The 12,840-nt window shown below is 39.7% G+C and overlaps 1 protein-coding gene across 10 annotated transcripts in view; it reads right to left on the reverse strand.

Annotated features, from left to right (window-relative positions):
• The window catches only part of Upf2 (UPF2, regulator of nonsense mediated mRNA decay), a 111,292-nt gene that overhangs the window by 35,184 nt on the left and 63,268 nt on the right, over nucleotides 1-12,840 (reverse strand). For 9 of the 10 annotated variants that reach the window (XM_039095923.2, XM_039095924.2, XM_063276633.1 and 6 more), the window contains 5 exon segments: nucleotides 11,619-11,735; nucleotides 7,750-7,935; nucleotides 4,069-4,272; nucleotides 2,723-2,998; nucleotides 272-455 (listed from right to left, as the gene is read on the reverse strand). In XM_039095923.2, coding sequence (XP_038951851.1) covers nucleotides 272-455; nucleotides 2,723-2,998; nucleotides 4,069-4,272; nucleotides 7,750-7,935; nucleotides 11,619-11,735 — 967 coding nt within the window. 10 annotated transcript variants of the gene reach the window in all.

Genomic DNA, 12,840 nt, shown 5'->3' on the forward strand with positions numbered 1-12,840 from the left:
GATTTGCTCAGAAACCAGAGTCTAAAAGTAAGAGCAGTTGACAAGACTGTATTTCCCCTTCACTATCACTTGCTTTACGTCCTGCTTGATCGTTTTATTTCAGCTAGAGACCAGTAAGTGAAACCAACCACACCACACCTAACACTCACCAGTGCTCAACATCAGAGATACAAAGTATGCAAGTGCAAAGCTCTGACAGGAAACACAATAAAACAGATTCCAGAGACAGTCTGACCAATCCCCTCCATTCCTCTCTGTATAAATTGCTTACCTAGTTTTATTAAGAATTCTCGTTCCAAGTCTTGTACCTGCCTGATGGATTCTTCCAGAGAATTACAGAGTTTGATCTTTGGTCTTAGCAGTTCTAGTGTATCACTGATCATGTAATCTATATCAATAGGAAATGGATGGTCTTTTGTCCAAACCTCCAAACTTTTCTTCCACCAAACATAACGCTGACAACAAATAAAAAAATAAATTTAGCTATAAGATATTAATAACAAAAATTTAAAATAGTAAGTTGTACTGTGATGTTACCTAGTTATAATAACTAAGTTAAAAGGTTGAACAAGAAATCTATAATTTTTATCAATCGACAACAGCAATGATTCTAATTCCGATTATTTTCTCCTATCTATTTTTGAACCAGTTGTTGAGTTTAGGCTAAATACTTTTTTTTAGTCTGGTTGTCATAGGTTTAAAAAAAAAAAAAAGACAGAAAAAGTATAAACAAAATGTCACATACACTTTAGGCTTACCACGGAATTGACACATTTAAATTTATAAAAGTAGATTGGATGCCTTAGTTTTAATAAATTATCATTATTTTCCTATGCTACCCGCTTCATTTTTTAAAAAAGGTCTGGTAAAGTATTTAAGGATGAAACCCCTTTTTTTGGAGACAATGTTTTTCTGAGTAGCCCTGGCTGTCCTGTAACGCAGAGATCTACATATCTCTGTTCCCTGAGTGCTAGGACTAAGGCGTGCACCACCACGCCTGGACAAGATCAAACTTCTGAAAAATATGAAAATACATTATGAACATTTACTGAGTACCATGTATATGCTACTATATATTTACATTCTTGCTCTTATTTCTAATATATATTAACAAGTAACACAACCTAAGCCCTTTCTATATTGTTACATTATATTATTAAAAATATTTTTACAGGCACCTCAATTATCCTCTCTACCTGGAGACAGAGGCTCTTGCTAATCAAAGTGTGGGCCTCACAGGAAGCTTTATAGAAACACAGATTGCCCCAGATAATAAACAAGCACTTGGAAGTTAGTGTTTTCCAGCTGGTCCTTCCTACCTGCCTTCTAGAGCCCAGTCTGTGCTCCACAGTAGTGAGCTGCACGACCTCATCTCAGAGGCTGATACTCTGCACTCTAGGTGCCATACAGTAACTGTATCCTGTATCTCTGGAGCCCACTCCATTCAAACTCCTAGTTCCTGTATCTATCTCGGCCACACGTTTCTGTCAAATTAACTTGGAAAACAACTTTCTTGATTTTTAGTCTTCAGTATTTCTCAGTGATTCTTTTCTCTGAGGCTGGAATAAGGCATCAAATAAGAATTTCTACTTTGGATATTAATACTCTTTAGAGCAAACCTCAGGTATTTAATATAGACAATCTCCAGTTTAAGCAAGTCTTAAGCAAGTTTACACAAGGACTTTGACGTTGAACCTGCAAACTCCACTCCATCCCTTGTTCATAAATGTGTAAGATAAGGCAGTAGGTACAAAAGTATGAGAAAGCTAAGACTGAAATTCCCCAACATTACTTACTCCCCCTTCCATCCCAGCTACTCTGTGAATGCATTCCGGTGCACAAGTTATAATACCAAACCTCCCTCTTCTCAAGAGGCAAACTGTCACAACTGTGGTTGGGTAAAATCAAGTACTACTGATTGGTATTTAATCAGCAACATTGTAACTTGATGAGCTCTCCCTTCTAATCAGTACTTACTATGTTGTATTTCACAGGGAATAATGGCTGGGGAGCATGGTTAACTTTTGTGATACAAACATTATACAAATTGTATGATTACCCCTGTATTTGTACTGAACTTATTCTAAATCACAAATTATGGAATAAATAAAAATATCACAAGTACAACCCAAGAGTTTACTAATAGATACATTTGCTTTCTACATTATAAATGTTTATGTGAACCGTGATTTCTCAAAGGTAAGTAAATAAACAATGAATAACTAGATAAACTGGATCTTTTAGAAACAAGCATTTTGGACATAAACTAAAACAGACGTGAGAGAAGAATGTTATCAAATCACAAGTAGCTGGTTGTGGCAGTGCACATCTATGAACCTAGCACTTGGGAAGATGGGACAGGAGGGTCATGAATTTAAGGCCAGCCTGAGCTACATGGTGACACACTTTCTCAAACAAACCAAAACAAACAATCCCCCCCCCAACAGGTTTTTACTTTAATTAAAGAATTATTGAATGAAATACTATATTCTATAAACTACCGTGCCAAATTTACAATCTATATACTTCTCAAAATTGTCAACCTATCATTACCAATGATAGGCTGCAAAAATTAGTGTCTGTGTGAATCTGTAACACAATTTAAGGTCTCCACAGTAAGTATAACCTAAGTGTGAGCATATATAAACAATACATAATTTCTTTGCTAAAATTTGTTACATATGTACCCAGTGATATGAAATTGTATATTGTGCTTTCATACCTGAAAATATACAAGGAAGCAGTCAAGTTTTCTTTTACTGGAACCTCTGTCAAAGTACTGGCCACAGGTATCCAAAATAGTGCAGACTAGTCTAATTCTAAACAGATGCTCAGGAGGGTCCAGGGAACTTGGAGACCCGTCAGGGTTGACACCAAATGAAGTAAAAGAATAAAGAGTTCTGAAAATAACAGCCGATTCGACCATTCTGTAATTATAAAGTTCTCCTAAGAACTTGGCACTACTGATGCGCCTCTGGTTAAATTTAGGTTGATTAACCTGAAAAACAAAACAAGAAACACCCCACAGGTTTTCAGTGAAGGGTAGCAATAAAACTGGAAGGGTTATTCCTAACTTAAGAGTACCAACTATTCAAAGAACATCTGTCAGAGCTAATGGTAGCTTCTTTACTCCTTTTCTAATACTGTGGCTATTTCTAAATAGCCTGTCATTTTCTAAGAAATGGTTATCTTTAAAATGCCTTAATAAAAGGTACAAGGTACATGTTAGATATTGAGGTAAATATTAAGCTATCATAAGTGAGCTTTTTCTAAATAGTTACAATGTCTTCCTATCAGCCCACCCAAGCTATTTCCTTTGCAATCTATGAATCAAGAAATAAAGGTAGCTAGTTATATAACATTTATATTAAGAGGAAAGTATGCAAAATACCTATAATTATCAAATATTTATAATTAGTAAGCTTATCATTTCCTGTGAATTGTCTCAATAACCTAGAAATAATAAAAATATAGTGTAATCTTACAAAATAAACTTAAAGCAGCTTCAGAAAAAGAATTAAAATAGATACTAGTGATTGTTTGAGTTTGCAGCAGAAAATTTATTTTTATTTTTTATTTATTTTATGTCTGTGAGTACACTGAAGCTGTCTTCAGACACACCAGAAGAGGGCATCAGATTCCATTACAGATGGTTGTGAGCCACCATGTGGTTGCTGGGAATTGAACTCAGGACCTCTGGAAGAGCAGTCGGGGCTCTTAACCGCTGAGCCATGTCACCAGCCCACGGCAGAAAATTTAATATACAAATTCACACATAAGTAGCTCCTAAGAAGCAGCAAATGATTTAATATAAAAAACAGGTTTTGTTGTTGTTATTGCTTTTTAAAGACAGAGTTTCTCTATAACCTTGGCTGTTCTGGAACTCTCTCTGTAGACCAGGCTGGCCTCAAATTTACAGAGATCTGCCTGTCTCTTCCTCCTACTGCTGGGATTAAAGATGTATACCACCAGCCCCCAGCTCAAATTGATATTTTCAATAGTAGGGTTTAAAGACTTTTACGTTCTCCACAAGCTGTAACTGGGTATAAATATGGAGGAATGTGTTACCTCCATTCCCAATCGAATATCTTCAAGTACTCCGTCCACAACGTGGATCCCAACATCCTCCTGGTAAAGCACTAGTCCTGCTAGGAGGTTGGCTACACAGTGAATACTATTGTATTTCACATTCCAAATGTTTATCATACAACAAATGACATAGTCTTTAACTTCTTGGTCCTGCCAGGGCAACTTTCGCATCTGTCTCAAAACCTACATGAAGAAAATGTTGTTTAAATTATTAAGATAATTTTAAAATCTGAAATACTTTAGTAGGCTTTTATCAGTTTTCTTATGTTACAAAGAGGTAAAATGAGATTTATTAATTATGAAAATTTATTATCATTACTTTCTAGACCTTTCAATAATTTCTACAGTATTTCTCAAAAATGTCCCATAGCATTTGGGTCTTAAAAGAGTCAAATGAGAGCTGATGAGATGGTTCAGTAGGTAATTACACAACACGTGCATGTATAAAAAAATGTACAGAGTAGAGTCAGAAAAATAAACTAACAGTAACTTAGTCAAAGACTAAGCTTGCAGAAAGAAAAAAAGCCATGGTTTGCCAAAACTAGTATATATGATTTGACATAAATAATCTCATTTAAAATCTATTTCTAACAAATAAAGCCATGTTCAGACCAATGAAAGAATAGATGGTTGAGAAACAAGCTGCACAATCAGAGCCACCTAATGTTTGACAAAACCAACCAGTGGAGAACAAAACCAAACAAGACAGCCTCATCAGCAAGTCGTACTGGAACTGGCTATCCATAGGGAAAGAGTGAAACTAGATCTATCCCTCTCCCTTCAGAAAAAATCAATTCAAATGGACCAGACCTTAATGAAAGACCTGAACCTCTCAAAGTGCCAAAAGACACCAGAAGAAACATGTTAGGCACAGGGAAGGCCTCCCCAAAGATCTTAAGAAATAATCCCCCAAATTAACAAAGGGGTCGACAAGAAATTAAAAGACTTCTGCACAGGAAAAAAAATCACCAGAGTGAAGAGATATAGAGAATGGGAATTAATTATTATTGTTGTTTAGATAAATACTGGCAATATCTTCTAATCAATAAGTGAATTAACAGGAATAAATACAAATTGCAATATGTAAAAAAGTGTCCAAAATCCTAAGCCATTGAAAAAAGGCAAGAGTCTAGGTCACCACAATCATAATGGCTATCAACAAGAAAGCAAATGCCAGCCAATTCTGATAACCATTGGGAAGAGTCAGTGGTGGTGGCACAGCCCTTCAGTCACAACACTCAGGAGGCAGAAGCAGGAGAGCTGTAGGTTCAAGCCGGATTGGCCTACATAGTGAGTTCCGGGGCAGTCAGAGACACGTAGAGAGAGCCTGTCTCCAAAACAGTGGTGGAGGGTTGGGAGGAAGAAGAGAAAGAATAGGAAGAGAGGAGGAGGAAGAGGAAGAGGAAGAGGAGAGAAGACAAGAACCCAGCATTACAACTGGGAAGAATTTTAACTAGAATAGCTACTATGAAAGTCAGTGTAGACATTCTTCAAGAAAGCTAATAATAGAACTGCCGTACCATGACAAACCACACCATTGGGGTATGCTAATTCACTGTACCAGAAACCTGAACATCCATGTTTACTGATACATTTATCAAAATAGCTAAGTTATGGGAATCAATAAAGACAGAGGACAGATAAAGAAAACATGGTACACAATGGAGCATTACTCAGCTGTAAGGAAAAATGAAATTATGAGACTTGCAGAAAAATAGAGCAACAGATCATTATGTTAAGCAAGATAAGTCATGCTCATCACATGTTCTCTCTCATGAGGGCTCTAGATCTAAACTTGTGTGTGTGTGTGTGTGTGTGTGTGTGTGTGTGCGTGTGCGTGTGCGTGTGTGCGTGTGTGCATTTGTAAGATACAAAGTACAGAGAAAACTTGGGGACAAGAAGATACAGATGACAGGGAAAGGTGGAATACAGAGGGTAAAGGAAAACGTGCTATTACAGCAGAGGGAGGAGACAAGCAGAGAGCAGAGGGGGTGACAAGAGAAGGGTATCAGAGCGGGTAGGGGCAGGGCAAGTGTAATAACACATTATGTATGGAAAAGCCATAATGAACCCACTATTTGTAACTTAAAAAAAATTAAAAATTGAGTTGGGGAGGTGTTTGATAACCGCTAAGTCCACATAAAAAAAGCCAGGCATGGGGTTGGGGATTTAGCTCGGTGGTAGAGCGCTTGCCTAGGAAGCGCAAGGCCCTGGGTTCGGTCCCCAGCTCCGGAAAAAAAAAAAAAAAAAAAAAGAACCAAAAAAAAAAAAAAAAAAAAAAAAAAGCCAGGCATGACTACACAATGACTACAATTCCAATGCTGGACAGGGGAGGATGGGAAGCTCCCTGAAGTTTGCTGGCAAGCAAGGAAAGGTGAATTTGCTAGTTCTAAGTTTAGCAAGAGAAAACACCTAAATGACATTAGCCTTTTGGCCTTTATATACATGTACAAACACACACACACACACACACACACACACACACACACACACACACACACATGTTCTAAGTCACTTAAGAGAGAAGACAACCTCAGTTTCCTTGTGTGTAAAATGGGAAATAGTAAAAGTATCACAGTTGGGATCAAACAAATTAAAATATGCTCAGTGTTTACTGAAGTGACTGATAAAACAAATATGTCAGCTTTACTATTTCAAAATCTCTTGGGGTTGGGGATTTAGCTCAGTGGTAGAGTGCTTGCCTAGCAAGCGCAAGGCCCTGGGTTCGGTCCCCAGCTCCAAAAAAAAGAAAAAAAAAAAAAAGAAAAAAAAAGAAAAAAGAAAAAAAAAATCTCTTAGGAACAAAGTGATCAGCAGAGCTCACCCTGAGGACAGATTCTTTGTACCTTTGCTATGGAAGGAACAGACAGATATTCCTGGCAGACTGTGAAATGACCCTTTCACGTATCCCCGCTTTGTAGAACATCTTTCAAGCACTAAGTGTGTTTTCCTTTCCACTCCCACTGGAAACGTCAGCCTCCCCTATGGAGAAACTTTCAGTGCTCTCCAAACTGTAACCAGCTCTGCACTGCTTTGAACAACCCTGAAGGCAGCTCCCCTTTCCTAAGGCACGTCACTCCTTATCACCTTCTACACAAACAGAAAGGAGTGCTCTGCACTCCTAGTACAGAAACCTGTAAAGCTAACAAGCGAGCAGTCTGCCTACTGTCTTAGAGGTGAAATTTTAACAAGGTAACCAGATTAATGTAAGTCAGTGGTTCTTAGCCTTTTCTGAAAAAATCATCCTGTTGTGATCATTTCCAGAAAAATCGAAAAAGATATCCAAAATTAGAGATTTCAGAGGAATCTTGAACCTGTTCCCTGCCTAGCATGCACAAGGCCCAGGCTAACCCCAACTCCCCTGCAAACACCAAAAACAAAAAGAGTAACAGTAAAAAAGATAAAAATAAGTTTTAAATATACATAACATTACAATTAAAATTTGAAGTGAAACATCATAATGATAAAAAGTAATAAAAAATACAGAATACGTATCTCTAAGATCCTGCAGCACCCAGCCCATGAGTGTCTTCTCAGGAGGACTTGAACAAAGTCATTCCTAATAGAGCGCAGATCTGCCCCCACCCGCCCTGGAGTGCCGGGGGCAGCCCCAGCACAACCCTCAAGGTGATCATGACTAGATGATGATTCAGATTTTACCTTTTCCGTGGTGACCTTAGAGAGATCCTTGTACAGAAGTTTGCGGACATACTCCTGAAGAGGAGGCCGCTTCCTTCTCACTGTCTTCTCGGCTGGTGGTGGGTTGCAGTAGTAATACGCGTTCTCCACCATTGTAACGTAGCGCGCGTCCAGGTGCATTGCTTGCTTCTTTCTCATCATTTGCTCCTGAGAGAGAATGTCTACATTAGCCAGAACGTTCCACAGCGCATGACGGAAAAACACGGGTCTGCTGTGAGAGGCAACAGCACAGAAGTGGGCATCACTAAGGTCTGAGACCCTGAGAGCTAAGCTTCCCTGTCTGCAGAGGCTCCTGTGGAGATGGGATGATACTGGACGGCATCAGCTCTGAGGAGGAAGGATTGCCAGTCACACATGGACAGCTCAAGTCCGAGTTGCAGCTTTACTTGATTCTGACTCCTAAATTTTACTTACACACTTGAACCTTGTGCTCCTTAGGGTTAATACTGGCTAGAATAGTCATAAATCAAGTCACAAACTAACACATTCTAAAAACTGTAGTAGCACAATAGTTTACATCCCAAGAAGCTAAATGATGCCCCTGACCCCCAGCCTTTCTACTGCCTTGACCACTGGAAAAGAAGGAAGCTAAGCTAGAGAACTCTAGAATGCGTGCATTTTGGCTTCATGTGAGGGGAACACCATGAATAAAAATGCTAAGAAACCACACAAATCCATGCCTCTTCATTTCAAAACTTATCAGTAAATTATTCAGCCTCAAAACTAGACTATAAAAAAGAATAGATAAAATATCACAACCAAGACATGTATAATGGGTTTGACTGCATAATCTACATAACTCATTGCTGTGAAGAGACACCATGACCAAGGAAACTTTTGCAAGGAACAATATTTAAATAGAACTGGCTGGCTTACAGGTTCAGAGGTTCAAGTCCTCTATGATAAAGGGTGGAACATGGCAGTGTCTAGGCTTGTTCTAAAGGCAAATAGAAGACTGGCTTCTGCACTACTAGGAGGAGGATCTCAAAGCCCACTCAAACAAGGCCACACCCACTTCAACAAGGCCACACCCACCCCAACAAGGCCACACCCACCCCAACAAGGCCATACCACGTAATAGTGCCTCTCCCTGGGCCAAGCATATTCAAACCACTATCCACTACTCCCTGGCCGCCATAGACTTGTTCAAATACATGAGTCTACAGGAACCACACCTAGCCATAGTATGATGAAAAATATATTTAGTCCAAATTCAAAAGTCCCCATAGTCTATAACAGTCATAACAAAGTTAAAATCCAAAGTTCAAAGTCTCTTCTGAGATTCAACCCATCACTGAAGTGTAATCCCCTATGATATCAAAATCAAAAAGCAGATCATGTATCTCCAATATCACAGGACATATATTACTATTCCAACATGTCACAGTGAAGAAATACTGGATCAAAGCAGAACCAAAAACTGGGCAAACAAACTCCAAACTCTGCATCTCTGTGCCTGATGTAAAAGCTTTATTTTCAGATCTCCAAATCCTTTTTTTTTTTCTTCTTCTTCTTCTTTTTCTTTTTTCTGGGGCTGGGGACCGAACCCAGGACCTTGCGCTTCCTAGGTAAGCGCTCTACCACTGAGCCAAATCCCCAACCCTCCAAATCCTTTCATCTTTGTTGACAGCAGCACAATTCTTTCTCTTGGGCTGGTTCCACTCAGTTAGCAGCTTTCCTCAGCAGGTAGCCCACAGCCCTGACTGACATCTCTAACATCTTAGGGTTTCCAAGGCAACTTCAACTTTACAGCTCCATGTTCCACTGTCTAGGATCCACACATGATCTTCTGGGCTCCTCCAAAGGGCTTGGGTCCCTTCTCCAGATCTGCCCTCTGTAGCACTCTAGGCTCTGATTGACTCCACTCCACTGCTGCTGTTCTTGGTGATCATCCTGTTTGATACTGCCATCTCCAATATGCTGGAGTCTTCTGCTGCACCCAGGCTTCACCAATAGCCTCTCATAGGCTCTCTTCACAGTGCCAAGCCTCAACTGCTTTGCATGACCACTTCAGTCATAGGCCGTCAACTACAACTGAGATTGCACCTTACCAATGGCCTTCCATGGACTCTCACAGGTGCCAAGTCTCAGCTGCTCTTCATGACCCCTCATACCTTCAAAACCAGTATCACCTGGGTGATTCTCACACATTAACAAGTACAGCTGCAGCACAAGGTACAACCTGGCTATCTCCAGAACACAGCTTCTACTCTTAGAAAACAATTCTCAGAAAATTTCACCTCAGTGATGCTGATCTGTTCTTAATCACCACTAATCTCTTAGCTCCAGCTAACCAGCATCAACTGTCCCAGTAGTCCCTTTTATTATTGACTCTAAAGCAGGAGCCACGTGGCTGAAGCTGCCTGAGTTTTGCTGCTTGCTGGGGCTGGTACTTGGCCTCCTTGTTCTGTTACATTATCACCAGCTTTCTGTTTTCCAACTCCTTCACTGCCTAAGCTTGGCTGTCATGCAACGTGCTCTGTAGATTGACCTTGAATTTAGAGATCTGCATGGCTCTGTCTCCTGAATGCTGGGATTAAAGATGTGTATCACCACACCTGAACTTGCTCTGTACCAGGCTGGCCTTGAACTCAAGAGACTTGCTTGCCCCTTTTTCCTGGAATTGAAAGCATGTACTACCATGCCTGGACCTAATCTTTGCATGGCCACTATTCCGCAAGATCCGGATCAAAAGCCTGTGGATTGTAGCTCATTCCAGGTTAAAAATACAAATGAAAGCAATAACCAGGTAATAACACCTACCATAACATAACTATTTTCTTGTTCAACTACAAAGGCATAAACAGTAACTTTAGCTGGGTGGGATCTTTCCCTGAGGTCACCTCTCCCTTAGTCTGTTTATCTCTTTGATCACAGGATTCAGTTCCATTGCATGTCCTGGTGTCCTTTTATTACTAGACGCATACATTTGTATTTTTCCTCTATAAGCCTGCTCCTTTTCATCAAAACCCTCTTTATGAGAGTGAACTTTAGTAACCATACAAAGGAATTTATATCAACCTGCTTTGAGATTTTCTTTGCTAGTGCAACTAATCTAAATCTCTTCATTTTAGTCTCAGGCATACTCTTCAGACAAAAGCACAAAGTAGCCACATTTGTCACCAAAATATCACAAGAAATGGGTGCTAGGACCCATTTCTTTCCCAGTTGTTTCCCTCTGAATCGCTAGAGTAGGCTCCCACCACTCAAATCACGCTCAGCACAATGCCTTCCATATTCCTAGTAGGATGGCCCATTAAGACCCACTCTATAGCTTATTATAAAACTTAATTTTATAATTTTTAGATTATACTTTAGGTATATATTAAAAACTGTAGGGACACAGCAAAAACAAAGATGGTCCCTAACAGTACTGAGTAACTATTCATTTGAATGATTTGTTTTCAGGGGGTCATTTCATTCTCTTTTAATAAAAACAGATATTAGTATAGTATGCGAATGCACACATGCATACAAAATGTGTATGTGTGTGCATGTCACACTACACGTATATGGACCAGGGAACAACTTTCTGGAGTTGGTTCTCTTTCCACCTTTATGTGACTTCTGGGAATCAAGCTCAGGTTGTTGGTCTTGCAGAAGTGAACTGTACGGCCAGCTCACTAGCTCTTCTTTGAACTAACTGGCAACAAAGTGAAGAAGAATCCCTATGGCTCTCCAGTATGGCTGTTCATTTGTGCACGATGCTCTAGGTTAGGCAGAAATGCTGTGGTCAGATAGCAGAGGAAGACGACAACACTGATTAATACTTTTAATCCTTGAAGTAAATCAAGACTCTCAGCATCCCACCAGTTTCTGCAGGCCCTTACCAAAAGCACACTGGTCCTCAGGTGTGATTCTGGAGATCGGAAAAGAAACCGTCCACAGGTCTCCAGTAGGGTACATGCCATTTCAATATGATGATGAGAAAAGTCTGACAGAAGCATCTGAAAGAATAAGAACAATGAACAACTACAAAGACAACACATCATTTCTAAGAGAAAGGAAACAATGCATGCACCTGTTGTAACAACTTGTAAGATGGAAATAAAGTTGATTTAAGAACGTTTTACTGCTAAACATCTGCTCACCATCAAATTTTTGCTAAAAATAAAACATCCTTGAATATATTTACAATCTTTCCTTTCAGAAAAGGAAACTGATATCAAAGCCTTTTCTGTATTAGATACTATGTATGTATTTTAATTATGTATGTGTGTTATTTATGTATGTGTGCATATGTATGTGAATGGCTTAGTTTAGCTGTAAATGGGCTCACTTATCAACACAAAACACAGACTAGCTTATTATGGTCCCTACCTACAGCAGTAAGATCTGACTACTTGTCTGGAAAACACATCTCACTAACAAAGACACAGACTGAGCTAAAGGATGGAAACCGATGTATAAACCAAACAAAAGCTCAGAACCAGCTGCCATAGCTATTCTTATATCTCATTGTAATGCCCTTTCTGTTGCTTTAATAAAACAGTCTGACCACAACTGGGGGAACAAAGAGTTTATCTAGTTTTCAGATTATAGTCCACTACTGAGGGAAGGAACTCAAGCAGGGTGTTGGGGCAGAAGCCAGGGAAGAAGGATACTGCTTGCTAGCTTGCTCATTTTTTTTTTCCTTCCTTCTTTTTCTTCTTTTTCTTTTTTTCGGAGCTGGGGACTGAACCCAGGGCCTTGCGCTCGCTAGGCAATTGCTCTACCGCTGAGCTAAATCCCCAACCTCAGCTTGCTCATGTTTAACTAGCCTTCTAATACAGTCCACGACTGCTTGCCCAGGGTATGGTGCATCCAGTGGGCTAGGTCCTGCTGTATTACCAGTCAAGACAATCCCTTATAGACAAGCCCGCAGACCAATGTGATCTGGGCAATCCCTTAGTTGAGACTTTCTTTTTTCTTTTTTTCTTTTTTTCGGAGCTGGGGACCGAACCCAGGGCCTTGCGTTTGCTAGGCAAGCGCTCTACCACTGAGCTAAATCCCCAACCCCTAGTTGAGACTTTCTGCCATGTGGCTCTACATTCTGTCAAGATAACAATGAAA

Source organism: Rattus norvegicus, chromosome 17 (genome assembly GCF_036323735.1).
Source record: "Rattus norvegicus strain BN/NHsdMcwi chromosome 17, GRCr8, whole genome shotgun sequence".
NCBI classification, from domain to species: domain Eukaryota; kingdom Metazoa; phylum Chordata; class Mammalia; order Rodentia; family Muridae; genus Rattus; species Rattus norvegicus.